At 62.0% G+C, this 27,920-nt stretch overlaps 2 protein-coding genes across 4 annotated transcripts; one reads left to right on the top strand and one right to left on the bottom strand.

Annotated features, from left to right (window-relative positions):
• The first annotated feature begins 1,307 nt into the window (after positions 1–1,307).
• Positions 1,308–15,760, top strand: TLE2 (TLE family member 2, transcriptional corepressor). Of its 3 annotated transcripts, none has more exons than XM_082297720.1 (21): positions 1,308–1,527; positions 1,607–1,704; positions 2,209–2,272; positions 3,460–3,504; positions 5,326–5,388; positions 5,613–5,687; positions 6,201–6,393; positions 8,466–8,482; positions 9,515–9,607; positions 9,878–9,922; positions 11,039–11,179; positions 12,177–12,318; positions 12,724–12,884; positions 13,242–13,318; positions 13,770–14,019; positions 14,235–14,482; positions 14,596–14,743; positions 14,826–14,976; positions 15,106–15,182; positions 15,266–15,361; positions 15,505–15,760. In XM_082297720.1, the coding sequence occupies exons 1-21, from the start codon at positions 1,504–1,506 to the stop codon at positions 15,577–15,579; spliced, it is 2,283 nt and encodes a 760-aa protein (XP_082153846.1). In that variant the 5' UTR covers positions 1,308–1,503; the 3' UTR covers positions 15,580–15,760. The 3 variants fall into 3 exon arrangements, 2 of the variants coding, with proteins under 2 accessions (XP_082153846.1, XP_082153847.1); XM_082297721.1 differs by having other exon boundaries at positions 6,204–6,393; XR_014227106.1 differs by lacking the exon at positions 15,505–15,760 and having other exon boundaries at positions 14,600–14,743.
• A 1,192-nt stretch (positions 15,761–16,952) lies between these two features.
• LOC309582538 (transducin-like enhancer protein 1) lies at positions 16,953–27,613 on the bottom strand (the record flags this gene model as incomplete). The annotated part of the gene is made up of 20 exons (XM_082297722.1): positions 16,953–17,060; positions 17,251–17,327; positions 17,662–17,812; positions 17,895–18,042; positions 18,268–18,515; positions 18,722–18,971; positions 19,264–19,340; positions 19,413–19,597; positions 19,684–19,810; positions 20,076–20,231; positions 20,500–20,544; positions 20,689–20,793; positions 20,973–20,995; positions 21,437–21,632; positions 22,187–22,261; positions 22,363–22,425; positions 25,721–25,765; positions 26,234–26,297; positions 26,929–27,077; positions 27,590–27,613. The coding sequence occupies 20 exons, from the start codon at positions 27,611–27,613 to the stop codon at positions 16,953–16,955; spliced, it is 2,316 nt and encodes a 771-aa protein (XP_082153848.1).
• Between the last annotated feature and the right edge of the window lie 307 nt (positions 27,614–27,920).

The following is a 27,920-nucleotide window of genomic DNA, read 5'->3' on the forward strand; positions in this document are numbered from 1 at the left end:
CCTCGCTCGCTTTTACCACCCCCGAGTGCGGTGACTTCACAGCAGTCGCAGCTGGAGGGGTCGCAGGGGACCGGGCAGAGACCCTCCGTGGGTTCCCCTCCGGGACCACCGGGACCCTCTGTGGCAGAGCCGAGCGCTCCCCGGCCGGAGCAGCCCCACGGAGCCCGAGCCCGGCGGCTGCGGCAGCTCCGGGTCCGCCGGACCCGCGGCCCTCCCCCCTCAGCCGCCGCCGCTCCGCCGCCCCACGTTACTTTGAGTGGCAGCCGGCAGCAGCCGCAAGGCCTCGTGGGCCGCGCAGTCTGCCTGCCCGGGCCGCCCGCGGCGGGAGCCCCGCCCGCCTGCAGCGCTGGGTCGGACCCCGCGGCAGAACCGGGCCGGGCGGCTCCCCGGGCCCGCGGCAGCGGCAGGGACGGGACGGACCGGCCCCGGGCGCCGCCGCCGCGAGGGCGTAGCCAAGTGCTGACTACAACTCCCAGCGTGCCCCGCGGCGCCTCCCCGGAGGCTCCAGCGACCCGTTCACTTCTCATTGGTCGTCCCGCTCCCTGGCGTCACGAGCCCATGTGGGAACCGCGCAGGGCGATTGGCTGGCGCTCCCGCAGCGGCAGCCAATGGCCGGTGCGAGCGCCGCCGCTGCGGGCTGTGGGGCCGGTTAAGGTGGAGCGGGCGGAGGGCACGGGACGGGAAAGCCTCGCCGCGCTCCGCCCCTCCCGGTGGGGCTGCCCCGGGCACACCAAGGGCTGGTCCCGAGGGACCCCGGCCCGCCCCGCGCCCAGGCCCGGCTGTGCAGCGCACCGGAGCCCGTTGCCCCTGGCGTCCCTAGCCCGGCGGGCGCTGTCCGGCTGCACCCGTTTGTGATGTCCGCCCCAGCGTGCTGCCCCGCCGGCGGCCGGTGCCGCGTCCGCCCGCAGCGTCGGAGGCGGTGGCAGCGCCCGGCGTCGCTCCCCAGGGACCGGGGTGCCCCGGGGTGCTCGGGGCCGCGCGCGCGAGTGGGACCGCGCTGGGGGACGCGCGCGTGGCTGGGCCCGGGGCGGGGGAAGCGCCCGGTGAGCCCCGGGCCGGAGCAGCCGTGCGGGCGGACGCCTCCCGAGCGGCTCCGTTCGGGCCAGGAGCAGCGGCTCCAGGGTCGGCGCCTTCCCCGGGGTTCCCCTTGGTCTCCGGCACCGCCGTGCGAGCGCGGGGCCGCCGCGGGAGCTCCGGTGCTGCGCCCGCGCTGTCCCGAGCCCCGCGGGAACGCGCCTCCTTAAGCGGGCGGCCGGGGCGCGCGGGGCCGGGCGGCCGCTCCCCCCCCCCACCGGGGCCGCCCCAGCCCCGCCCCGGCCCCGCCGGGGGCGAGCGGAGACCCCGGGACCGCCGCCCGCGCCCCGGCGGAGCCGCTCGGCGAGAGCCCGGATCCGCGGCCCGGCCGCCGAGGCGAGGGACCCCCGTGCCCTGGCGGGGGCAGCCCCCGCGGGAGGGGCGGGGAGCAGCGCCCCGGGAGCGGGGGGGCCGGGCCGGGCGCTCAGGATGTTCCCGCAGGGACGGCACCCGGTAAGTGCCGCGGGGGCGGCGGGGCCGGGCCGGGCCGGGGGGCCGAGCCGCAGCCTCCAGCCGGGCTGTCTCTCCGCAGCCCCCGCTCCAGCCCGGGCAGCCCTTCAAGTTCTCGGTGCTGGAAATCTGCGACCGCATCAAGGAGGAATTTCAGTTCCTGCAGGCGCAGTACCACAGGTGGGGCGGGGGGTGATGGGGGTCGGGCTGGGCTGCGGGCAGAGGGAGCGCCCGGGGCAGAGGTGTGATGGGACATGGGAGGCAGGAGCGCTCGAGCAGCGGGGAAGGCGGGGAAGGAGGAGGTGGAGAAAAGGTGCCTGGTGAGGGGAGCGCCTGCGGAGGAAGGGGAAAGGGGTTTGGGCTGAGGGGCAGCGTGAAACCGTCAGTTGGGGCGCCAGGTCTTGAGCGGGAGTTCCAAGGGGAAGATCAGCGCGTTTCCTTTGGCTGAGCGGGTTGTAGGGGCAGGGAGGGGACAGAGCTCTGGGTGGGTGCTACAGGTGTGTGCACAGCACAGCCGTGGGGTGCAGGTGCCCCAGAGAGGGTGTGTGACACCCCTGCAGCCCCGTAAGCCCGCAGGGGCAGGCGGGAGATGTGCTGGGCTTGCCGAGGTCCCAGGGATGGGGACTGGCGGGATGGGGCAGGAGATGCAGGTCCGTGAATGGAAGCCCTGGCTCCCCTTTGCAGCCTGAAGCTGGAATGCGAGAAGCTGGTGAGCGAGAAGACAGAGATGCAGAGACATTATGTCATGGTGAGCTGCCCCCTGCCTCCCCCAAGGTGCGGCCCCGCTGGGCTGCTGCCCTCGGAGAGATCCAGGTGCTGGGGCTCCTCTCAGCCGCTTGCCCGAAGGGGCCACTGCCCTGCCCACTGCTGACCTTGGGGCCGGGGAGATGTGAGGGAGGAAGGAGTTAATCACCATTCCTAGCAACGCTGGCTCTTTTGCTGCTGTCTCAGTGCTCAGTGCTGCCTGAGCCTGGGAATCCTGCCATAGGTTTTGTCTCTTTTATTTTGGGTTGGTTTTTTTTTTTTTTTTTTACCCTTTTTCTATTTGGCCATATAAGAGAGCTCCCCACTCCTCCCTGTCTCTCTCCCAAGGGGTGGGTACTTATGAGCTGGTGCTTCAAGGCTCCTAGTTTGGGTGGAAGGGGAAGAAGCAGGGCAGGAGCCCTCCACAGTTGCCAGTGAGGGGTTAACAGCCCCCAAGACAGACTGACCTGGGCACCAGCCAGAGCCTGCCAGGAGGAGGGGAGTTGCTGGGAGCAAGGAAAGAGATTGGGGACAGCAGAGCAGTTCCCTCTCCTTTAGCATCTGACCTTACTGCCCCCTCTGGGGAAAGGGGGAACCCAAATGATGCCATCTAAGAGGCAAAAAGATGTGAACTTGGGCAACCCCCATCCTGGGGGTGAAGGCAGCCCTGTCTGTGAGGCCGGGGTGTTGCTGTTGTGGCGCATTTTCTCTCATCCATCAGTTGGGATCCCTCCCCAGAAGTGGATTGCTACCTTTGGAATAGGCTTTGCTGGGGGAAAGCAGGTCCTCTGGTCCCCTTTCCTCCCCAGGTGTGAGGGGTTGGGGTCAGCACCCCTGGTAGAGTCACTGGTGGCTGGGGAAGGGTGTAACTTGTTGTCATCTTTGCTCTGCACAGGCTGAGTGGGTGGGCAGCTGTGCCAGGGCATGAAAACAGGTTCCAAGTAGGGTGGGACAGGCCAGGCTAAGCCAGGATGGGTTCTGGGGGGCAGCAGGACTGGCTTTCCCCTGGCTTAACCCAGTGCAGAAATTGCAGGTGTTAACATCCTGTGGCTGCTCCCTACCTTGTCCTGGGCTCCTGGCATGGGGGCTCAGCCATTCCTTGTGGGCTGGAGTGAGCCAAGTCCCAGGCTGGTCCTGGGCTGGTTGCTCTGGACAGCTCCTAACCAGGCTGTGTTGTGGTTTTCCTCTCAGTACTACGAGATGTCCTACGGCCTGAACATTGAAATGCACAAGCAGGTAAGTGCAGTGGGGGCCGGGCCAGCAGCAGGGGAGGGTAGGGAAGAGGCTGAGGTTGGAGACTTTGTTGGAAAACTATCTCCCTGGAGCCCGTGCAGCTCTACTGGCATGGGAGATGTGACACAGCTCTGTACGAGGGACTGGCTTGCAAAGGGATCCAGCAGTTGTCAGGACGTGTTATTGAGTTCCTCATCCCTGCCATCCCAAAGATGAACCACTCAGAGCCCTGCTGTGAGGCCTGGTGCCTCCCTGCAGTGCTTCCCTGGGGCCCCAGCTGAAGGAGGGATGTGGAGGAAACAGCAGGAGCTAGAGAGCAGAGGCAAATGGATTGTCTTTCTTTTCTTTTTTTCTTAATCTCCTTTTCCTTTCCCAAAGCCAGAGGAGTGTTTTCACCCTTCCCTGGTTCCCCTTTTGTTCCAGCGTTAATTTGCTTTCCCTCTTCAGATTTATCAATCTAGTCATCATGGGCTCTCTGCCAGGGAAATTAGTTTGGACCAATGCCTGACAAAGTGGCAAGTCAACTGCCATATCCCTCCAGCTGGCTCAGCCCCTCCGAGTTTGCTCCTTTTGTTAGCAGGGAGTGTGGTGGAGACCACGAGCACATTCCTGCCACCCTTATGTGCTCCAAGATCCAGTGGGACTGGGACCCAGGGGTGGCCCGAGCCACGTGGGGCCAGAGACTGTGCCCACGAGGTGATAGAGGTGATGGCCAAGTGGTTGAGAAGTGGGAGCCTGGGCAGGAGAGGGCTGGAGGAGGGGGGTCTCTGGCTCTGTGGGCATGGTGGCAGTGGCTGAGGGAGCAGCTGGGACCTGCAGGTGAGCCCAGGGTGCTGGTGGGTGTGGGGCACAGCAGCCTCCGAGCACAGCAGGTAATTGTTCCCTTTGTTCTCCCTTGGCTCTGAGCCTGGTTTGACCTCTGCAACACCGGCAGGGATTGTCAGAAACCTGAGATGATAAAACCCTTCAGAGCAGCCAGTCCCAGGGTGGATTTGCAGCAGGGGGGGAATCCAGTTTTCCCCAGGAGATGTTGGTTTTCTCTTGGAGAGGCTGGGCTGGGAGTCACAGTCCCTTTCCTCAGAAGTGCTGCTTGCCCTGGTGGGAACGTGGCCGGGCTGTGGGTTTGTCTGCAACCACAGAGCCTCTCCTCAGAGGATGCACCGGGTTTTCTGCATTCCCTTGTGGGCAGGGGCAGGTCCGGGGGTGCTTTCTGCCTCTGAAGGAGCAGGGGGAGCTGTCCCAAGGCTTGATGGGGATGGGAGTGGAGTCCCTGTTCCGAGTCAGGGCAGGTACCACCTTGCAGGATTTGCTGGTGCGATGCCAAGAGGGCTGGATCTGTGGGAGTTCTGCATCCTGCTTGCTCTGTCCTGGCTTTGAGTTGGATGTTTGGGAAGGGAAGGCACAGGCAGGGCCCGCTGCCAGCGCCTGTGGCTCGGCTCCCCTCCGTCCCTGCCCGCTGGCCACGGCAGCCCACAAAGCCAGGATGGGTTTGGGCTGAGCAAAGCCAGCTGGGCTGCGAAAGGACTGACAGCTTGGAGCTTGCCTTGGCCCGGGTCCACGGAGGGATTTAGGCATGGGTTCCCTCCCATGTGCCTGGCGGCCTAAGGGGGTCCAGCAGCCCTGGGCAGAGCCCTCCCTTGGCAGCAGCTCGGGAAATCCCAGCAGGGATGCAGAGGCAGCAGGAGAATTTCAGCCAAGAGGGCGTGGGTGGGGAGAGTTTAAATCCTCCGCTGAGGCTGTGTTTGCAGGATGCTTGGCTGCTGGAGGGGGACAGGATGGGGCTCAGAGCCCTCCATCCCTGATGATACCTGCTTCCTCTTTCAGGCAGAGATTGTCAAGAGACTGAGTGCCATTTGTGCCCAGATTATCCCCCTCCTGACACAGGAGGTAAGGAGGAGGCAGGGGATGTGCATCAGATTGCTCTGGCTTCTTGGGAAGAGGCGAATCAAAGTCCAGCCTGAGCAATGGGAGGTTTTGGGGAAGAAAACCTCCATGCCTGGGTTGGAGGGGTGGGAGAAGGGGCTGTGCAGGGGTGGGTGGGGCAATGTGGAGCCAAGTGCTCCTTCCAGCCAGGAGCACGGTGTGACCACCCCCATGCTCTTCCTCCCCAGCACCAGCAGCAGGTCCTGCAGGCGGTGGAACGGGCCAAGCAGGTGACCATGGGGGAGCTCAACAGCATTGTCGGGGTGAGTTGCACTGCCTGGCTCTTGGCAAAGACTCTTTCCTGCCTGAGGGTTTGGGCCCTGCAGTGATGAGGGAAGTCAGAGTTTCTACTAATGTGATAAGCCCATTGTGGTGAAGGGATTTGCCACGGTGTCCTGAAGATGTTGGATGCCCTGTGGGATACCCCTTGAGCAGAGTGGGGCAGAGCCATGGCTCTGCCATGTGTTGGGGTCCTGTCTGCAGCAGCGAGGGACTCGCAGGTGGAAGGGGCAAAGGAGAAAAACAAAGTCCAGAGAGAGAATAAAAGCAGGCTGTGCTGTGCTGAGCCTGCTTGACCCTCAGAGCCCAGACAGCCCTTGGGTGGAAGGGGCAGGGATGTGACCCAGCCTGTGCAGCCCCGACAGCACCTCTCCCCCCTCCTCGTCCCTGTCTCATCCCACCGCGCTTCGCATCGCAGCCCGTGCGCGAGGGGAGGGCCCGGGCATGGCTGCAGCCGCCTCCTCCACATCCAGGACCATTTGCTCTTTCTCTTTCAGCAGCAGCAGCTTCAGCACCTCTCGCACCACGCATCCCCCCTCCCGCTGACACCCCACCCCTCCAGCATGCAGCCCTCTAGCCTGAGTGGGGCCAGCGGCACCTCGGGGCTCCTGGCCCTCTCAGGGGCACTGATGGCACAGGCTCAGCTGGCCACCAAGGAGGACAGAGTGGCCCAGGATGGGGAGAACAGAGGTAAGGGGAAGAAGCACAGCTGGGTTAACCCTTTAAAGGCTGGCTGAGTCAGTGCTGGGCAGCATGTGCAGGGATCCTGCTGCCTGCTCTGCCTCTTTCCTGAGGCTGCTGGCTGCTGCATCCCTGGGGATGGCAAATCCAGCTCATGAAACGCCTGCAGCCTCAGGAGGCTGGCTCTGTTTCTGACCCGGGAACTGCTGCTCTGCAGTTATGGTGTGTGGCTGCGTGTGCAGCCCTGGCTCTGGGCAAGCGTTTGTGCACACACAGGTCTCTCTGCTCCAGTGCGTGAGGGTCCCCTCCTTTGTGAGGCACCACAAAGAAACCCTCTCTTTTTACACCAGGGTTTACACCAAGTAAAGATCTGATACCTCAAGCCGAGACTTTTAGGGAAAATACTGTTGCAAGCCCCTGATAGAAACTGTGACAGCCACAGGCCTGGGGCAAGGGGTTTAGAAAGCAGAGCCTCATTGCGTGTGTTGTGCCGTGTAAATTACACTAATTCCTAGTCCATATGGGTGCCTCCTCCTGTCAGGATCACAGAGTGCCTTAAAAACATCATCAATATTTAATCATCGTTAAATCAGTGCTTTGAATGCTACTGGCAGGCCTGAGCCAAATTAGTAACGCTGCCCAGCTTTGCCTGTGGCCTGTTGCTGCTGAAGGGCTGCACAAAGGAGAAGCTGCTCTGAGCTCAAGTCACCTTTTCAGAGCACAGGCATCGAGTGGTTGTGCTGAGAGGAGGCTGGAACAAGGAGAGAGGCTCTGGGCAGCTCGATGGGCTAGAAACAGGCAGCCAAATTTAGCAGGAGAGATGCTTCTCTGCAGACTCCCCTGGGGAAGGTGCTGACTGAAGTGCTGTTGGGTCAGGACCCAAGAGCAGCAGCAAAGCCGGGCACTGGGTGGGGTTTGCTGCAGGCTCTCATGGTCTGGTTTGGCTTTAAGATTCCAAAGTGGTGAAAAGAGCAGCAGGAAAGCGTTGGTGGCAGCTCTGCCCCCCTGCACACAGCTGTCTGCAGTTCAAATCCTGTCCGTGTTTCTTTAAGGATGGCTTCCACAAAGGAGGAAAACAAAGTCCAGAGAGAGAATAAAAGCAGGCTGTGCTGTGCTGAGCCTGCTTTACCCTCAGAGCCCGGTCAACCTGTGCCTCCAGCCAGAACTTTTCTCAGCCCGGGTGTCTGGCTGTGGTGAGGGCCATTCCTTATTAAAAAAGAAAAAAAAAAACAAAAAAACAAAAAAAAGAAAGGCAAAATGCTCCATCTGTCTGGGGTTAATGCTCGGTGCTCTGCCATAGTTAGCCAGAGTTGGTGTGAGTCAAACTGAGCCAGGGGTGCAGGGCTGATGGCAAGCATCTGGTCCCCCTCCAGACCACAGCCTTGGAGCAGTGCCTACGGGAATCCCTCAGCTTCCCATCCCTGCCTGCCTCTTTTTGCCAGCAGGGACCTGGACTCATTCTCTCCAAATGCTGGTGGATCTTTAGGAGCAAAAATCAACCAGGAAGGGTTGCTAAACCCCAGCCCACAACCCTGTGCTTGGATTTGCAATAAATGCCTGGCACTTCTTCCCTGGGCTCAGGGAAGTGGACCTGCTTTGCTGTGCATGCACCAAAGCCTCAGAGGGTTTCCAAGCAGGGCTTTTAGGCATGGCTTCCTAAGGAAATAGGATGGGTGTGATCCAGGGGATCTCAGCTGGCTCGCCAGCTCGTCCCCTCCCCCGGTGGCTTTGGACCTGTTGTCATGTCTAGGGAAGAGATTCCAAAGCTGGGATAATTTCTTGGAAGGAGGTGGGTGGATAGAGATTCCCCTGCTTCCCTGAGGAACACCAAAGTGCTGACCTCCCGTTAGACACCAGAGAATCTGCACTTCAGGTGGGCAAAGTGGGAAATCAGGTGTGATTTTTTGTTTGTTTGTTTTCTAAGCCTGTGTCCCGCTGTTTCCTGCCTTGCCCTGCTGTGCCCCTCTCTCCTTCCTGCCTGGGTACGTGGGGCACAGCCTTGGCATTAACTACCTCTTCCTCTCCTCCCCTCTGCTCTGACACGGACCTGGGATGCTCTCCCTGCTGCTGCCTGGCTCCAGAACACACCCCAAGCCGGGTAAGCTGTGGCAGGCATGTGGCCTCAGCTGGCCCTGATGGCATCTCCAGCGTGCTCCAAGCTGGCTCCTGGGAAGGGATGGGGGTGCTGGGTGAGCTTTCCTGGCCTGGGTGGGCTGTGTTTGCATCAGGGTTTTGTAACTGAAGGTTCTGGGCCACCTCAATTCAGTCTTTGCTGATGCAAGGAGCTAAAGATCAAGGGCTGCTCCCAAAATAACCAGCTCTGTCCTTTTCAAGGAGTTTCCAGTTTAAGAATCATTCTGAACAGGTCTCAGAGCTCTCAGCCCCTCTGCAGTCCTTGGCTGCCCCCTCCCTTTTAGGATCCCCCCAGTCCCAGAGCTGTGACTCTCTTCCCAGGCTCCGCAGTAGCTCTGCAGTATCAGAGTACAGGCAGGGGAAAGAAGGGTTAATGAGCCTCTCAGCTGGGGAACTGTAGGCATTGATCTTGGGCTTGCAAGGTGGGAGAGGAGGAAGTAGAGAAGGTGTCTGTGATCCCATGACTACCCAGGCACCTCCTCCAGAGATCCTGGGGGGCAGGGATCACCTTTCTGCTGCCTGGTTCTGTGCCAGAACTGTGGATCTGACTGTGCTGGGAGCAATCAGGTGCAGGGAGCCCTGGGATGGGGCATCTCCATCACTTTCTGGCTGCCCTGTGATGAGTGTGGGGTTGCCAGGGGATGTGTGACACCCCTGCAGCTGCCAGCAGCCTCTGGGGAAGGGATGTTCTTCCTGCTTGGCCCCATTCTGCTTCCCAACCCTCGTGGCAGGGTTAAGGTGAAGTAAACACCTGTGAGGATTTTCTGCTCCACCCTGGCTCGTTGTCTCTGCAGGGGTGGATCTCTCTCTGGTAGTGCTGGGGATGTGCCTTGCTCAGATCCCCACATTGGGGTTTTGGGGTCCTTCCCACCAGGTGTGGAGATGCTTTGCTAGGATGGAGGTGGTCATGGAGCAGGGCCTGGCCCCACTGAGAGGTGAGGGGCAGCTGTCTGCCCTCACAGTGGCTCACACACCTTCTTCTCCCTCTCTGCCTCAGAGCATTTCTGCTTCCCCTCCCGAGAGCCTGCGGGACGAGGAGCGGACGGGGCTGAAGCGGAAGCGGGAGGAGAAGGACCTGCCTGGGCATTCTGTGAGTGCACCAAGGGGTGTGGCTGGGGAGCTCCTGCTGCAGAGGGCTGGTGTCTTGTGAGCAAGAACAAACCGAATTAAGAGCCCCATGGAGGCCCCTCAGCCTGAGGTTGGGTTGCTGCCAGCAGGACATGGCTGATGTTGGTCCATGGAGTGATGCACAGGAGAAAATGGGTCTCTCTGCTGTCTGAGGTCCTGGGGCAGAGCACAGAGCCTGGTCCAGCCTTGCCCTGTCCTGACTGAGCCCTTCTGGATTTCTCCCTCCTTGCAGGACAGTGATGGGGACAAGAGTGACTACAACCTGGTGGTGGATGAGGTAAGCCCTTGGAGCCTGGCAAAGGATCCTGCTCAAACTGCAGTCATTAGGTTTAGGACTCTGGTTCCTCAGCTTTGGGGTTCTTTAGGCTTCAGCTCACTGCTGTTGGGCAGCAGTGGCCAGCCAGGACACGTGCCAGCCCTGCTCCAGTGTGTTGTGCCAGCCAAGACTGATTCCATTCCCACTGCTCTGGGAAGGCTGTGCCAGCCGGGGCTCAGCTTTGCCAGCCACAGGCTTGGCTCTGCTTCACAATCCCCTTTCAGCCCCGCTGCTGTAGCATCCCATATGGGGAGGCTGATAAGCTGGATGAGAGCTCCACGGAGCTGGGCTTGCTGCTGGCAGCTCCCGTTGCTGGAGGTGGCAGGAGCATCGCAGCACACCCTGGCTCTGCCAGCCCAAGGCCTCGAGCCCCGTCCTGCCTGGCCTGGCCCTCAAGCAGCCTCGACTTCAACACCTGTGGCTGTGTCTCAGTACAGGGGATTCACTGAATTCCATTCTTTTGCGATGGAACTGCCACGTGCTTCTGGTGCAACCTCCCCTGGCTGAGGCACACATGACAGAACTTCATCCCAGCCACCAGTGTTCCTGGTAGAGATGATGTTTTCGGGATCATACTTGTTCCCTTCCTAGAAGACAGAGGGGAGAGCAAGACATGAGGTCTTTTTTACTCATGCCATTTCCTAAGAAAATACAAGCCCTGAGAGGAAGATCAGCAGGAATTTCTGCAGAAAATGACACTTATGAAAGCCACTCGTTGGTGTCATTATGGTGATAAAAAAATCACAGACCTGGCTGAATGGTTAATAGGGAGTGCAAGAGCCGAGCGGTGGCCTTTGAAATGGCAGCCCTGTCTCAGCTCCTCCTGTGGGCTGATCCCCATTCCTCCTTGTGAAGGCATCCATGGCCACCAGCGTCCTCTGAACCTGCTGTCACCTCTCATTTTGTCCAAAGAGAAAAATCGAGGCCGTTTCTTATCCAGGACGGCAGAACGGAGTCCTCTGAGCAGATGCTCCTCATTGAGGCCGAGGGGACCGATGGTGGTCCTGGATGGTAGAGCTCTGACCCCTATCATGCACAGAGGGGTTCCTGCTTCCCACAGCGCTGTTCTCCCCCCAGGACCCGCCCTCGGAGCCCGGCAGCCCTGGCCGCTCGCCCAGCCGCCGCCTGGCTCCGTCCCGCCGGGAGCTGCCCGAGAGCCCGGCGTCCATCGGCTCCAGCGGCAGCACCGCGCCCCTGCAGCCCAAGGACCAGAGCCCGGTAGGAAATCCCTGGGCAGCCTGGGCTAGGGGTGGCATGTGTGGCCCCGAATTTCTCTCTGTGGCCAGCCCGCCGCAGCGCAAAGCGGGCGAAGAAAAGCCGGTGGTTTGTGTGCGCTGCCACCGCCCACCCTGGGGACAGAGGGCCGTGCCCTCGGGGTGGGACAGGCTCTGCAGTGCTCTCCACCCGCCTGCCTGCAGGATTCCCCAGAGCTGCTCGTAGCAATTGATTTTTCCTTCTTCTTTTTTTTTTTATTTTCCTTCTCAGTGGTTTTTTTTTTTTTTCCTCTCCTTCCTTGCCAAGCACCAGTCCAGTGCTCAGATTGAAACATCAGCATGTGGGAAGGGGGAGGGATGTTTCTGCCACTCCTTGGCCTCCCAGCCACCGCAGGGACCAAGCGATACGTTCCCCCATCTGGGGTCAGGAGCCAGCTGGGGGCTGCGAGCAGCAGCTCCCCGGCACAATCGGATTAGAGCAGACAAAGCGCCCTGAGCAATCTGCCAGCACAGCACGTAGCTTTTCTCTGTTATTAATTTTTTTTTTTTTTTCTTTCCTTTGCTGGTGTCGACAAAATCCCCAGACAGAAAAAGCAGAAGAAATAGGAGAGGCAAGGAAAAAAGCAAGGAATGAAGTAGCTGTGGGGATTGGAGAGGCTAATTCATGCCAGGCATCTTCCTGGTCCCAGGCTGGGGATGGGGGTGCCCCTACATGCTTGAGAGAGCAGCAGATGTGTTTGTGGGGTCTCGTGCTGGTGGGCACTGCAGGGTTGGGGCACTTTGGGGTGACGGAGCTTGCATGGGGTATTTGCACCTGTGGGGAGAGTGGGGCTGTGTGAGGGGCCAAGGCGAGGGGTCCTGGATGGCCAGACCCTGTCCAGCTCCATCCAGGAGCTCCTTCCACCCTGCAGAGTGCGGAGGCTGCTGACCCACCTGGTGCTGGGAGGGCTGTCCCAGGCCCTGGTCCCATTGCTGAAGCTGCTTTTTTCCTCTCTGCACAGACCGACTCCGTGGCCAGCGCTCCCACCTCCAAGCCCTCCTCTTCCTCACCACCCCGTGACTCCCTCACGCCTGGCCCCGGGCCCAGCTCGGCCATCCCGCTCCGGCCACCCCCGGCCAAGGCCCCCACCACCGACACCGTCAGTGAGTGTCCGAGGACAGCGCCGAGGTCCTGCTCCGCGGTGACAGTGCCGTGGGGCTGGGATGGAGGGAGGCAGGACACAGTCTGCCACCAACAGAGCTGGAAGGGCCATTTTGCTCCACCAAATCAGCCCTATCAACCATGGCCAACAGGAGCATTGCCACATACCAGGCTGCCTGGTGGGCTCAGACCTGCCGAGGGTGGTGGTCGGGGTGGGGGCAGGGGTTTTATCTGTTTTTCTCTGATGAGCTGTCATTTTGGTGGGGCTGCATGAAGCTGGCAGCTTCAGAGCTTGGCTGTGGGGGCCGGAGGGGGTGGCTGTGCAGTCACCAGGTGCCCCTCTCCCCCGGGTGACGCTCGCTCGCGCCCGTGGGCCAGGGCCAAGACACGGGTCTCTCCTCGTGCAGCTCTCTGCAGCCCTCTGAGCTCCTCCAGCCCCTACACGTCCTCCTTGGGGATGGTGCCCCACGCCGCCATCAGCGGGGAGCTCCCATCCCCCGGCCTCTACATGGGCATCCACCTCTCGCCCCAGGTCAGCAGCGCGGTACTCTATGGCCGCTCCCCCATGGTAAGTGACCGAGGGAGAGGCTGGGTCTGCTGCCTGTCCCCTGGGCCTGCGCTGTCCCTGTGCAACATCTGGGGCTTGAGCTGGGGGGTGCAGCCATAGGAAGGGCTCCCTTCCAGAGGTGGATGGGTCGTGAGGCTGGTGGAGGCTTCAGTGCACTCAGAGAAGCCTCTGCTGGTTCCACTGGTGTGTAACTGTGTCTGTGGGAACCCCTTTGGGCCTTTGTCACTTGCATGTGAGGACACAGCAAGCAGGGAGCATAGAGCCAGGCTGGCCTGGTCCCAGCACGTGCAGGGAAAGGCCTGAGCCCAGCTTTGGTGTCCTCTGCTCTGCTCCTCATGTGGCCTTTGCTTTGTGCAGGTGGCGTTTGAGTCGCACCCTCATCTGAGGGCTTCCACCCTCTCCTCTTCAATCTCCACCGTCCCTGGAGGGAAGCCGTAAGTGGCTGCACACGCTGGGGCTGTGAGGAGGGTGGACAGCAAGGGGCTGAGCCAGGTGCTGAGAGCATCTCCCTCCCAAGGGCTCACCCAGGGCAGGGCAGGGCTGAGGGGGAGCTGCTCTCCACTCCAGCGTCCAGCACTGCCATTTCATTCCTGGCAGCTTGCAGTAACAAGGAGCTGGGTAATTAAACCCCTCATTAGCCAGAGCACAACGGGCACCTTCCACCTTGGCTAAGGAAGTGTGGCTCAGGGAGAGGTCACCTCCTGCCCTCGGGCATCACACAGGGGTTGTTCAGGCCTCTCTTCTGCTCCCTTCCAGTTCCTACTCCTTCCATGTCCTCTGACTCCAAACCGCGCTGCCTGTGTCAGACCTGCTGGGACCCGCGTGGCACCGGCCACTGTCCACACAGGATTCTGGGCTGGTTCTCACTGCTCTGCTCCCTTCCAGTGCCTACTCCTTCCACGTCAGCGCCGATGGGCAGATGCAGCCGGTGCCTTTCCCCCCTGACGCCCTCATCGGCTCCGGCATCCCCCGGCACGCGCGGCAGCTGCACACCCTGACCCACGGCGAGGTGGTCTGTGCTGTCACCATCAGCAACTCCACGCGACACGTCTACACCGGGGGCAAGGGCTGTGTCAAGGTGTGGGACGTGGGGCAGCCGGGCACCAAGACGGCCGTGGCTCAGCTGGACTGCCTGGTGAGGAGGAGGAGGAGGAGAAGGAGGAGGAGGAGGAGGAGCAGAAAGGCCTCAGGGGTGGGGCTGGGAAGGGGAAGGTGCCCCTGTTCCAGTGGAGGGGACAGAGGGGCCTTTCACGTGTGCAGTGAGAGAAAGAGATGCGTCTCCTGCGAGCCCCTGTGTGCTCATGCTCACCTCCTTCTTGCCTTGCCCTGTGCCCTGTCACCCCCGTTCAGAACCGTGATAACTACATCCGTTCCTGCAAGCTGCTCCCCGACGGCCGCAGCCTGATCGTGGGGGGGGAGGCCAGCACCCTCTCCATCTGGGACCTGGCAGCGCCCACGCCCCGCATCAAGGCTGAGCTCACCTCCTCTGCCCCCGCCTGCTACGCCCTGGCCATCAGCCCTGATGCCAAAGTCTGCTTCTCCTGCTGCAGCGACGGCAACATCGTGGTGTGGGACCTGCAGAACCAGACGATGGTGAGGTGAGCCCGGGGTAGGGGCCCATAGGGCAGGGACAGGAGGAGATGCTGGCTCTTGGGGGAGCTGGCTGCCCTGACAGCTGTGCCCTCGCCCTCTCCATCCCCCTCTTTCCCAGGCAGTTTCAAGGCCACACGGATGGTGCCAGCTGCATCGACATCTCTAACTATGGCACCAAGCTGTGGACAGGGGGGCTGGACAACACCGTGCGCTGCTGGGACCTGCGGGAGGGGCGGCAGCTGCAGCAGCACGACTTCAGCTCCCAGGTAAGGGCTGGGGCCCTCTGGCAGCACCATGGGGCCAGCTGGGACCTGCTGAGCCACAGTGTGACCCTGTCTATCCCCTCAGATCTTCTCCCTGGGGTACTGCCCGATGGGAGAGTGGCTGGCAGTGGGGATGGAGAGCAGCAACGTGGAGATCCTGCACGTCACCAAACCCGACAAGTACCAGCTGCACCTCCATGAGAGCTGTGTCCTCTCTCTCAAATTCGCCTCCTGTGGTAGGCAAGGGCCGGTTTTTCTGCCTGGGCTGTGGATGGGCTCAGATTGATCCTTTTGGTTTACTCCCCCTGTGCTCAGCTCCCCTGAATGGAATCCCAGATCTTGACCCACTTTGTCTCCTGTCCCAGGGAAGTGGTTCGTGAGCACAGGGAAGGACAACCTGCTCAACGCCTGGCGCGCACCCTACGGAGCCAGCATCTTCCAGGTGTGGTGAGGCATTTGTGCAGTGGGATGATGGTGGCTCCAGGCACCAGCCCTGCTCTCACCTCCTGCCTCTCTTGCTCGCAGTCCAAGGAGTCCTCGTCAGTCCTGAGCTGTGACATCTCTGTCAATGACAAATTCATCGTTACGGGCTCTGGCGACAAGAAGGCCACGGTGTATGAGGTGGTTTACTGATTCCTGTCACCATCCCTGCGCCATCAGGAAAGGGGACACACCTTGCCTGAAGCCACCACACTCACATAGGCCTCCAGTTCTGGAACTGCCCTCCTGCAGCTCTACTTTCCTTCCTCCTCCTCTGCTTTCAGACACTGCACCAAGGCTCCAGCACCGTTGTCCTGCCCCAGTTCCTGCACGAGGCTGGAGGTGAGGGTTGGGTATAGCCTGGCATCCCCCAAGGCTGGGCTGGGCATCCTGGGCTCTGTCTGTCCCTCAGGCGCCTGCATGGGGAGCTGGACAAGCCTGAGAGCGTGTGTCTCCTGAATTACTGCTACTGATTTAATGGCACCCATTTTCTGCTGCAGAAACAGCTGTAAATTATCAGTAAAGAAATGTATTTAACTGTGTTTTCAATCCCTTACTAATAAAAAGGAACAAAAGAAGGGCTGGGCTGGTTCTGGGCACGGGCCTTTGCCAGCCAACGCTGCCAACTGTGCTGAGGGCTGGGCTCTGAAGGGTGTGTTGGGGGGCTGCTTTTGGCCAGCAGCACAGGGGAGGATGCTCCCAGCATGGCAGAGGAGTGGCTGCTCGCCTGCCGTGGCAGCCCCAGCTCCAGAACTGCTCCGTGGTGCCTGTGGTGAGCTGTGGCTGGAGGCTGGGCTGGGGCCAGGAGCCCAGAGCCGCTGCCACACCGCAGCCACCACCGTGCCGCTGCTGCTCCCCTGCCAGCCCCGGGGCTCCTGGGAGCAGCCCTGCTTGCCCACGGCAGTGCTGGCAGGCGGCCAGACCGATACGGCAGCGCTGAGTGCTCACATCTCATTTCCTTCAAAAACCACTTCCTCCAGTGCCGGCCTCTCCCCCCACACCCCACGGAGCCTGAGGCTGCTCCACCAGCGGCACCGCAGAGCCTCAGCCACGCTCCACTCCCTGCCCACACCGCCAGGCCTGGCTCCTGCTCCCCACCACAGCCAGGGCCAGGGACGGGCTCTGCCCACAGCGGAGCTGCCTCAGACCCCCCTCAGCACAGAAAAGGAGGAGCAAGTTGTGACCAAAGGGGACAAGGCTCCTGCCATGGTCTCACCCCTTCTTACCTGACTCCATCCCACTGCCACAAAGCATTGAGGCTACTGTCCAGGACAAGGCACAGCTGCCTTTTTTTGGTTTGTTTTTATTATTAAATACACCCTGGGAGGCACAGAGGGAAGTGAGGCCAGAGCCCATCCACCCTGGCAGGCCCAGAGCCTTAAACAAATAAAACCCCCCACAACAAAAAGTTAAAAATAAAAAAGCACCCAAATAAAACCCCTAACAATGCCAGACCTCCCTCCCCATCTCCAACTCCCACAGTCTAGATTTAGAAAGAAACCCACAAAGAACAAAACAAGGAGAAAGTCCCCAGGAAATCCACCCCGAGCAGCAGCCTGCACGATGCCTGGCCACGGTCCCAGGGCCACCTCCACCCCTCTCTGCACTCCTCCAGCTGGGATGCCACAGCCACTGGCTGCACGTTCTTTGGGAAGTCAGCAGCAGGGCAGGTAGAGTCCACCTGTCCATCCACGTGGACACCTGCCTGTCCTGCAGTTGGCACCTCTTGGGCTCAGTAAATGATCTCGTAAACTGTCGCTTTCTTGTCCCCTGAGCCAGTCACGATGAACTGGTCGTCCGTGGAGATGTCGCAGCTGAGGACGGAGGAGGTTTCCTTCGACTGGAGAGAACAGGGGTAAGCACAAGGAGCAGCCCCAGGGCAAGGTCCCAGCCCCACTCCCTGGGGAGCTGGGGAGGCTGCAGGGATCAGTTTATGGGGCTTGTTGCTAACACACATTTATGGATGGGCTGTACTGGGCAGCTCTTGGCAGCCTCACTCTGAGCAACCCCCAACCCTGCTGGCTGCTCACCTGGAAGATGCTGGCTCCGTAGGGCGTCCGCCAGGCATTGAGCAGGTTGTCCTTCCCAGTGCTCACGAACCACTTCCCTGTGGAGGGACAAAAAGCAGCCTCCTGTTACCAAACCAGGCCCAGCAGCTGGATCCCACAGCCTGCCCAGGCTGTGAAACACACGGTGGGGATGAGGCAACCACAACCCTGCCACCCATGAGCCAAGGGAACACAAAGGGGAGTTTGGCTCCAGCAGCCAGCACTGCTCCAGGAGGGATGGTACCCCTTTTCAGGCTGTCATTCACTGGGGACAGGGCTGGCTACCAGAACAAATGCTTGCCCCAGTGCAACGAGCCCTGCAACACATGGCCAGAAGTAGAGGTGGCATCCATGAGGTTCCAGAGCAAGGGGGGCCAGAAGAGGCGTGCCTACCACAGGAGGCGAATTTGAGAGAGAGGACACAGCTCTCATGGAGGTGCAGCTGGTACTTGTCGGGTTTGGTGACGTGCAGGATCTCCACGTTGCTGCTCTCCATCCCCACTGCCAGCCACTCTCCCATCGGGCAGTACCCCAGGGAGAAGATCTGAGGGGATAGACAGGGTCACACCGTGGCTCAGCAGGTCCCAGCTGGCCCCATGGTGCTGCCAGAGGGCCCCAGCCCTTACCTGGGAGCTGAAGTCGTGCTGCTGCAGCTGCCGCCCCTCCCGCAGGTCCCAGCAGCGCACGGTGTTGTCCAGCCCCCCTGTCCACAGCTTGGTGCCATCATTGGAGATGTCGATGCAGCTGGCACCGTCCGTGTGGCCTTGAAACTGCCTGGGAAAGAGGGGGATGGAGAGGGCGAGGGCACAGCTGTCAGGGCAGCCAGTGCCTGCAGCATGGAGTGTGGGCAGGGCAGCACCCAGCAGACAGGAGCTGCAAGCACAGGCACTGTCCCACAGCCAGGGTTAGACACAGGGAGGGGCTGCAGGGGACTGAGTGGTCCCTGGCCTGAGGAGTCCCCAGCAGTCCTGTCCATGCTCCCCCCTGCCCCAGACTCACCTGACCAGTGTCTGGTTCTGCAGGTCCCACACCACGATGTTGCCGTCGCTGCAGCAGGAGAAGCAGACTTTGGCATCAGGGCTGATGGCCAGGGCGTAGCAGGCGGGGGCAGAGGAGGTGAGCTCAGCCTTGATGCGGGGCGTGGGCGCTGCCAGGTCCCAGATGGAGAGGGTGCTGGCCTCCCCCCCCACAATCAGGCTGCGGCCGTCGGGGAGCAGCTTGCAGGAACGGATGTAGTTATCACGGTTCTGAACGGGGGTGACAGGGCACAGGGCAAGGCAAGAAGGAGGTGAGCATGAGCACACAGGGGCTCGCAGGAGACGCATCTCTTTCTCTCACTGCACACGTGAAAGGCCCCTCTGTCCCCTCCACTGGAACAGGGGCACCTTCCCCTTCCCAGCCCCACCCCTGAGGCCTTTCTGCTCCTCCTCCTCCTCCTCCTCCTCCTCCTCACCAGGCAGTCCAGCTGAGCCACGGCCGTCTTGGTGCCCGGCTGCCCCACGTCCCACACCTTGACACAGCCCTTGCCCCCGGTGTAGACGTGTCGCGTGGAGTTGCTGATGGTGACAGCACAGACCACCTCGCCGTGGGTCAGGGTGTGCAGCTGCCGCGCGTGCCGGGGGATGCCGGAGCCGATGAGGGCGTCAGGGGGGAAAGGCACCGGCTGCATCTGCCCGTCGGCGCTGACGTGGAAGGAGTAGGCACTGGAAGGGAGCAGAGCAGTGAGAACCAGCCCAGAATCCTGTGTGGACAGTGGCCGGTGCCACGCGGGTCCCAGCGGGTCTGACACAGGCAGCACGGTTTGGAGTCAGAGCTGTGAGCAGAACACACCCGATGATGCCAGTCGGGCACACAAGAACCACCACCCAGGTTTCCCCCCAGGCTGTGCTCCCCATCCCTGCTAACCCCAGCTTGTCCACACCTCCTAGCTTCAGCCCCACAAGCCACCCCACCCCCTGTCCCAGCGCAGCCCCTGCCCAGCTCGGCCCCACTTACGGCTTCCCCGAGGTCCCCACTTGCATGCCGGCCACCAGCCCTGGGACGCGCATGTGGGGGTGCGGGTCGTAGCCCACCTGCAGGGGACAGCAGGTGAGAGCAGCTCACACCCCGTGGCCCCACAGCCCCACACGGACGAGGTCACGCACCAGGGGCGAGCGCCCGTAGCCGCCGGCTCCCACGGCAGCCGCAGCCCCGTTGAGCTGCGGGGACATGAGGTGGAGACTGGCGTAGGCGCCAGTCCCGGCCACGTCCCCGTTGACCGCAGGGTGGGCCAAGCCGAAGGCGGCCGAGTAAGGGCTCTGCACTCCCAGTGGATTCCTCAGGCCCAGGGCTGGTGGGGGAGAGGCAGAGTGAAGGGATGGGGCCCTGGAGACAGAGCTTGGAGACCCACCCAGGCCCCGGCGAGGCCAAGCTCACCCAGGGGGTCCACGGGGACCTTAGCAGTGGTGGCACGAAACTGCTGGGCACTGCTGGAGCCCGGGATGGTGTCACCCTGGGACGTGGGGGTGCTGGACTTCAGGCTGGGCGTCCCTGCCTTCTCCACCTGCCAGGAACAGAATGGGGATGTGGCAACTGCACCACTCCCGTGCCAGAGGGTCCCTGTTAGCTCCCCCTCAATGACAGCCCAGCCCAGGCAATGATGCAGGGTCTGTGGGAGGGGATTTGAGCTGAGATCCAAGGGAGCAGGAGCCCCTCCCTGTCCGTCCAGCACTTTGCCCCATGGGTTTGGAGGCAGGGGGACCCGTGTCTGGCCACTGTGTCAGCTGAGCCCTCTGTGCCAGCACAAGCCCTAAGCGAATCACACATACCGTGGGTGCATCCTTGCTCCGAGACGGGGATGTGCTGCTGGAGGAGGCCATGGAGGTTGGACTGAGGGGCATGGCCTCCTTCCTGCCCAGTGGGACCTTCTCCACCCCATTCTCCCGGGATGAGTAGGAGTGGACGCTGTGCGGGGAAGAGGGGTCCTGGGGGGAAGGGAAATCAGCAGGCAGCAGAGCAGGCAGGAGAGCAGAGACGTCCCAGGTTTGGGGAGCTGGTGGCTCAAGCAAGGGCCAGGCTGCCAGCCTGGATCCTGGGATTCATTGCTGCTGCTGGCAAGGGTCAAGGAGCACAACTCCCACTGGCACCTCCCTGTGATGCCCACCTCCGCCTGGAGCAGCCTGTTAGCCCCACCCTCAGGAATGGACAGCACACACTGACCCCAGCCCCTTCCCAGTGTCCCAGCACACTGACCTCATCCACCACCAAGTTGTCTTCACTTTTGTCTGCATCGCTGCCCTGAAACACAGAGCATGGTTGGAGCCAAAGGGGCTGCAGCCGGCTTCACTCCTGCCTGGAGCTGTGCCAGAGGCACAGGCAGCTCCATTCATCGCCCCACAGGAGAGGATGGGGCCACCCCGAGTCCCCCAGCTCTGGGCTCACATAGTCTGTAACAAAGTCCTTCTCCTCCACCTTCCTCTTCTTGCTGCTGCTCAGGTACTCAGCGATGGCTCGTGCCCGCTCCCCGTTTGACAGCGCCAGGGAGCTCTGGGGTGAGGGGACACAGTGTCAGTGGCTGGGGACACTGTGCCCAGCTCCTGAGACAGGCAGCACCAAGGCAGGGCTGCAGCTGACTCCTGGAGCGTGGAGAGCCCCAGCCCAGCCCTGTGTCCTGACTGCAGCCGGTGCCGCCACAGAATGGTGCAAGAGAAGAAAAAGGCACTTACGGGGCCGGGGTCTCGGTCTGTCGCTGTGGCAACGCAGAGGCGCAGCACGAGGAGGAGGAGGGAAAGGGGGACACGCTGTGTCACCGCCAAGAGTCCCCCAGGAAAGCCACCTGCCTCACCCGTGGGTGCTGGGGTGTTCCCAGCAGGGCCAGACCAGCACCACAGCAGCAGGGTGGTCCTGGGCCCCCTCCAAGGATTACCCCCCAATCAGCCCACCTCACCACCCTCCAACGAGGGTGCTGATCAGTGGAGGATGTCCTCCACCCAAACCCCTTGCAGCTGTAAGCCCCCTGCCCCTCCAGCCCAGTCGGCAGCCCTGAAGCATGGACAAGTGGCCCACACCCCAGGGAAGTGCCCAGGTAAGAAGGGCATGGGGAGCAGAGGGAGCCCCAGGGCCCTGCACCACCTGCTCCCAGGTTCCCTCAGATCCAACCACCCCCAGCCCTGGCTCTCCCCACACTCACCCCTGGGCTCTGTGTCATGGACTCCTCGGTCATCCTTGGCCAGGAGCTGGGCCTGGGCCCCCAGTGCCCCTGAGAGTGCCAGCAGCCCTGAGGCACTGCTGATGCCAGCGAGGCCAGTGGGCTGCATTCCAGAGGGGTGCGGGGTCAGCGGGATGGGGGGAGCGTGGTGCGAGAGGTGCTGGGTCTGGAGCTGGTGCTGGAGAGGAGAGAGCAGAGTCGAAGGGCTGTGCCAGGACAGCTGCTGGGCAAGTGAGGGGCAAGAGGCAGCCCTGGGTCAGTCAGCAACGGGGCCTGGGTGTGGAGGGGCAGGGCATGCACCCGGGGTGTCCCCAGGAATGTTGTGGGGGCCACCACATCCCTCCCACCGACCCCTCCCACCCTGGGCTGGATGGGGGACCCTGCCTGTACCCAGAGCACTGTGCTGCTGCAGTCTCGAGGGAATAACTGAGTGGGAATGGTGGTGATCCCCCCTCCACCCAGGCCACAAGGCGTCAGGACACAGTGACATGCACCAGCCACCACCCCCGCCCCCAGGTGCACCTCCTGCATCCTGAGTCCTGCTGGCAGCCCCCAAACCAGCCTGGTTTGCCCCTCTCCTCCCCTTGACTCAGCCTCAGGTGGGAGAAGGCACGAGGGGCAGGAGGCGTCTCCAGCCCAGGGATGGCAGGAGCCCGGGAGGTGCCATCATGACAGAGCCCCTCAGCCCTGGCCCAGGAGTGGCGGGAAGTGCTGGGCAGAGGGTTGACGTACCCCGATGGCCGCGTTCAGGTCGGTCATAGTCACCTGCTTCGCTCGCTCCACAGCCTGGACCACTTGCTGCTGGTGCTGTGGGGAGAGAAGAGCGGGGCTGGGGCAGGCTGGTTTCTTTCCCTGGGCCCCAAAGGAGCTCTGGAGCACACCTGGCTGGGGCCCGAGGGCTCACCCACCTCCTGAGACAGGAACGGGATGAGCTGGGCGCAGATCACGTTGAGCCGCTTGGCGATCTCCGTCTGGCAGGGGAAGAGAGACAGAGCCCATCAGGGCAAGGGGCAGAGCAGACCCCACGCTGAGGGGCCCTGATGCTTCCAGGAGAGCCCCCTCACCACGGGTGCTTGGCCCAGGCAGCCTCAGGGTACTGGCACTCAGCCCCAAGGGCTGCTGCTCAGCACGACCATTCCTGTTCCTAACAACACCCCTTTCAAAAACCAGCATCCTCCATCCCCACCCTGAGAGCCCTGGGATGCCTTCCAGCTCCTCCCTGCCAGGAACATGAAGCCCCACGGCCCATGCCACCGAGGCCATCCCCAAGCAAGCCCCCAGCCCTGCAGCCATGGCCCCTGCAGGCTCCCCCCACCCTGCCCTCCACGCAGCCTCCCGCCGGCACCACGCCTGCTACCTGCCGCCCTCCCAGCCCTCAGGAAGCCCTGGAGAGGTGCTCTCCTTCCAGCTGCTGTTTTTCTGCAACACTCAAGTGCCACTGGCAATCAAGAGTGTGGAGCGCAGGGAGGGAGAGCAGCGTCGTGCTGTGCCATGCCATGTTCCTATGGCACCCCCCTGCCAGCTTCCAGGGCCCCATGTTCCTATGGCACCCCCCTGCCAGCTTCCAGGGCCCCATGTTCCTATGGCACCCCCCTGCCAGCTTCCAGGGCCCCATGTTCCTATGGCACCCCCCTGCCAGCTTCCAGGGCCCCCGCCGGCCCCACCCTGCACAGCTCGGGTGAGAGGAGAGCACAGACATTCAACCATTGCCGGCCTCACAGACACATCCCTGGCAAAAAGTCCCAGAGGCTGTGGGGACAGGCCCCTGCCCCTGCTGATGGCCAAGAGAGCAGACACTGCTCGAGGCAACACGCAGAGCTGGGGACTCGTCCCCAGCGCCAGAGAGGGGACAAAGATCAGCAGCTCTCCCTAAACTCAGCTGGGGGAGGGATCCCTCTGCTCTTGGATGGGCAGGGGATGTCCCGGGCATGGGAGTCCAGGTAAGATGCTGTCTCAAGCCCCAAGGAGCTCCCAGGCCACCCTGGTGGGGAGGATGAAAACACTGTGGAGCCAGCACAGGGCTGAGAGGAGGGGTTGGAACCCAGACCCCCTTATCAGCCCCCAGAGGAGGCTGAAGGGTCCCAGGGACAGAGCTGACCCCTGGATGTCCCCTCCAGGACCTTGGGCACATCTCCCACGCCCAGCTGGTGCAGGTGCTGAAGTGCCAGGGTGAGGGGCCACAGCGCTGCCCGGCTGGTGTGGGGACACAGACCCAGGGACATTCTATGCTGCCCTCCAGAGCAGCTGCCGACCTGCTCTTGCCAGCCCCAGAGCACAGAAACAATCTGGCACCTGCCTCACTTCCCCTTCTGAGGGAGGAAAAAAAGAGAAAGAAAAGAAAGGAAGAGGGGGGAGCAAGGAGATTTGGCAGCCAGCAGTTCTGGGAAGGATTTAGCTGTCTCTCGGGGCCGGCAGTGATGGATTCTCTTCCCTAATGCACTGATGGGCAGCAGCTCCTTGGGGAGAGCTGCCTCCAATTCACTCGCACTCGTTAATGTGCAATTTACTGGCACTTTAACGCTCTCAGCATGAAAAATGATCACGCTGTTTGCAGCCCCCCCAGCCACCAGCACGGTCACCTCCCCTCTGGCTCGCTCGCGGTGAGCAAGTCCAAGGCCAGGCAGATTCAGGGAGGTGGTTTTACAGAAAGCTACAGGCCCCTTCCATGCCAAAAACAAAGCAACAATAAAATATTAACGTCTCCTGCTCGTTCCCGTCTTGATCTTCTCCTGCCAAGCCTGTGGCTGCCTGGAGAGCTGCACCACCACAGTCAGCCCCCAGCCCCATTTCCCTCTGAACAAACCCAGAGCAAAACCCCACACCTTGGCCCACGCTGATGCCAGCACTGCTGGGCACCTGGGGAGCCCCTGGGGACACTGGGCACAGCAAGGACAGAGGCCACACCACGGCACTACCCAGCCTCCATCCATGGCCATCGGGCGATTGATGCCTCGGGGGCTCCGGGGCAGCCAGGAGTGCTCAGGACCTGCCTGTGCCCACGAGCAGAGCATGATTTGGGGGAAGAGGAGGGGAAACAGCGACCCAATCCCTCCAGGGCAGCGATAACCCGCGGCTCCTGCGCCGGCAGTTCCCGTTCCTCACACAATGGCCGCTGGCTGTCAGAGCAGACTTACGGGCCCTTGTTAAAAGTGCCGACAGCTCACTGGCCGGCAGCCAGCGGCACCTGGGGCTGGCAGAAAACACGAGCCTGAGAGGGTTGGGAGAGAACCAGCAGCCAGAGGAGAGGAGCTCGCAGCCCTCCAGGGAGAGGCTCCGGGCAGGGTGGACCCTTGGCATCATCTGTCAGAAGGGCAGCTTCACATCTCAGCCTCAGCAGGGATGCCAGGACAAGGAGGGCATCCCAGAGTGGCAGGAATACCCTCCCAGCGGGCACAAAGCTGGCAGGTGTGGCTGACAACCTGCCCTGTGGTGGGGACAGAGGCCAGCACGGCCACGGTGCCCACCCAAGCAGCTCCCGCGCAACAGTTGGCGTCGGCGGGCGCGGGGCGGGCAGGAAGGCGGCGGCAGCGCGCCTCGCCAGGCTCCTCCGCAGCCTCTTTAAAAATAGATGAGAAGAAACCTTCTGTCTCAGAGCAGCTGGTGACCCGGAGCTCGGCACAGGGGAGGAAGGGAGGGAGGGAGTTGAGGAAGGGAGGGAGGGATGGGGAAGCAGCGAGGGAAGATGCGCAGCCCTGAGCCCCCGGAGAGCCCACTCTGCACCCACACCCCAAAACCCATTTTTGTCCTCAGAATGCTCCTCAGCTCTGGTCCTCAGATGAGCTGCTCCCTGGCCAGTGGGCAGCAGACACTTGCAAAGGTGTCAAGCCACAGCCCACCACCCTGCTGTGACTCTGTAGCCCCCCTTGCCCTGAGGAAGGAGCCAGTCTCCTTCACAACAGTCCCCCCATGACCACTCACAACTGGTGTGAGCAGCCATGCAAGCACAACTCCTCCACCACTGCTCTCTGCTTGACACAACAAGCACATCACAGTCCAGGCAGGGCACCCTGAACCCAGCAACCAGAGCACAGATATGTGTTTGGAGAGCTAAGGAGACAGGCAAGGCCATGACACAGAGCAGCACAAAGCTTCCAAAGTACAGGGAAGGGGACACATCCCCCACAAGCACAGCCTTCCCTGGGCTACAGCAGGGAGCAACATCCCATGTCGTCTGTGGGGACAGCCCTGAAGAGCCCAGATGGCAAGGTGGGGCCAGGGAGCTGGGACCAAGGAGGTAGACAGAGCTCCCAACCCACCCAGACTCACCTGTTTGTGCATCTCGATGTTCAGGCCATAGGACATCTCGTAGTACTGTGAGGGAGAGAAGGCAGCATCAGCATGGCTCTGGAGACCAGGGGAATTCACAAGCAGAAAGTCCTCTCCGGTGCTGGCACACCACGTCAGCCTGGCCACAAACAGTCATGGTGTGGCCAGACCCACGGGGACAACACAGTCCCCAGCTCCTCTTCCAGGAGCAGAGGTTCCTCTGGCACATGGCTGCAACCCACAGGATGGACACAGTCCTCCCAGGGCTCCTGCAGGAATGGGGACAATCCCACAGGAGCAGCTTTGCCACCACAAGCTGCGGCAGCAAGTCCTGCTCCAACACCACGACTCTTTTTGGGGGAAAACCAGGCAGTAACAGCCACAGGAACCAGATCTCAGGGCCAGGCCACATAACTCAAAAAGCAAGGGGAAGGCAAAGCATCCCTGCATGTCCTTTGATGGTTCAGAGGAGATCCCACACCACCCTTCTCCTTTCAGGTGGAGCTCACTAACCATGACATAATGACGCTGGATTTCTGTTTTTTCTGTTGCCAGCTTTTCACATTCTAACTTCAAGCTGTAAAAATAAAGAGGAGAGAGAAGGAGAAGGAGCGACCACCCCTTGGTCCTCCCAGTGACAGGATGTCCCTGGCTGGACAGAGCACAAGCCCTCCCAGTGTACCACACACTTCAGCCTCCTCTCAGCTTCAATCCCATCTCCCAGCACAAGCCAAGAAAACCACCTGAAAGAGGGCGGGAAGAGGCTGATAAAGAAGAGATGGACGGCAAAGGGATCTGGGCATCAGGGAGCAATTTGCATGGACTCTTAACCCCCTCCCCAGCATCTGCTTCCCAAATGGAGTGAGCTGCAAAGCTTAGCTGCATTTCAGACCTTGCTCTGCCCCGCACAGAGTGGGGAAGGGGAAGTGATCCTGGACAGCAGCCTCACGGATCAGAGGGACTCCAGGTCTAAGTGATGACTCTGGCTCATCCCAGGAGCTGGGTGCTAGAAGCCAGCACCTCCTCCTGGGGCTTTTGGCAGGCAGAGGCTGAGCTTCCCCTTCAAACAGTGTCATTTCAAGCTACCACGGTGGTGCTTGGCACAGCCATCCTCTGGAGGGACCAGTCGGAGCAGGAGCCTCTGGCTGGCCAGCACCAGTGAAGTGCCCAGTTCACGCGTTGGCATGGGAACTCTGGCAGCTTCTCACCTGTGGTATTGGTTCTGCAGGAACTGGAATTCCTCCTTGATGCGATCCAAGGTCTCTGGGTAAGTCAGCTTGAGGGACTGGGGGGTGCTGGGGATGGCACTGGCAGCAACAGCGGCTCCCGAGGCAGCGGAGGGTGCCTGGAGATGGGCCTGGGCAGAGATGGGACCTCTGGGGTCACTGCTGCTGCCCAGCAAGGCTGGCACATCCCCCAGGGGTGTCCTGCACCCGGGAAAGAGGCTACGGGCACATTTGGGAGAGCAGCACATGCAGGAGGTTGCAGGAGGAGTTACTGGAGAGAACTCTGGTCACAACCAGGCACCAAGGGCCTTGTCAGCATCAGTTTGGCCACTGAGCCAGAGAGGATTAATGACCACGGCTGGCACTGGGCATGGCACAGACCTGGTGGCCTGTCCTCGCCCAGCTGCTGAGCTCCCTGCCTGCCCATCACCGTCCCACCATCGTGCCCCAGTGGATCCTGCTCCCAGCACCTCACACAGCCCAGCCCCGCAGCGCTGCGGCTCAGCACCACTTTGGGAAGAAGCACAGCATCGCTCCCGACCAACACTGTCAGCACCGAGCGGGAAGCTGGGGTCTGGGGGCGCAGGCCCTGCGAGGGCCGAGGTGGCACCGCTGCGAGGGGACGGGGCCACGCGGGGCTCACCGGGGGCCTGTTCTGCGGGAACATCCTCGGCACCGGACAGGCCCGGAACCCTCCGGCCGCGCGGGCCCCGCCGCAGGCTCGGGACGGGGCCTGGAAACAGCTCCGAGCTCCGGATCAGGCCCTGGAGAAGAACCCGGGGGTCACCGCCCGGCGCTGCCCGGGGGCGCGGGGCCCTTCGGGAGCCGTAGCGGAGCCGCGGAGCCGCGGAGCCCCGGCCCCGCCCGCAGCCCCCCCGCGCCCCCCGTGCCCGCGGGGACCGAGGGCCCCGGGGCTCCCTCCGGGCTCCGCGGACCCGCCCAGCCCCGGCCCCCCGCGCCGCGCAGACAATGGC

This window comes from Coloeus monedula (assembly GCF_965178545.1).
Source record: "Coloeus monedula genome assembly, chromosome: 27".
Taxonomy (NCBI): domain Eukaryota; kingdom Metazoa; phylum Chordata; class Aves; order Passeriformes; family Corvidae; genus Coloeus; species Coloeus monedula.

Excerpts from the sequence above, each read along its gene's own strand:
- TLE2 (XM_082297720.1), top strand. The coding sequence starts at position 1,504 with ATGTTCCCGCAGGGACGGCACCCG. Across the intron at positions 3,505-5,325 it reads ACATTGAAATGCACAAGCAG|GCAGAGATTGTCAAGAGACT; the intron begins GTAAGTGCAGTG and ends TTCCTCTTTCAG. Across the intron at positions 14,020-14,234 it reads TGGCTCAGCTGGACTGCCTG|AACCGTGATAACTACATCCG; the intron begins GTGAGGAGGAGG and ends ACCCCCGTTCAG.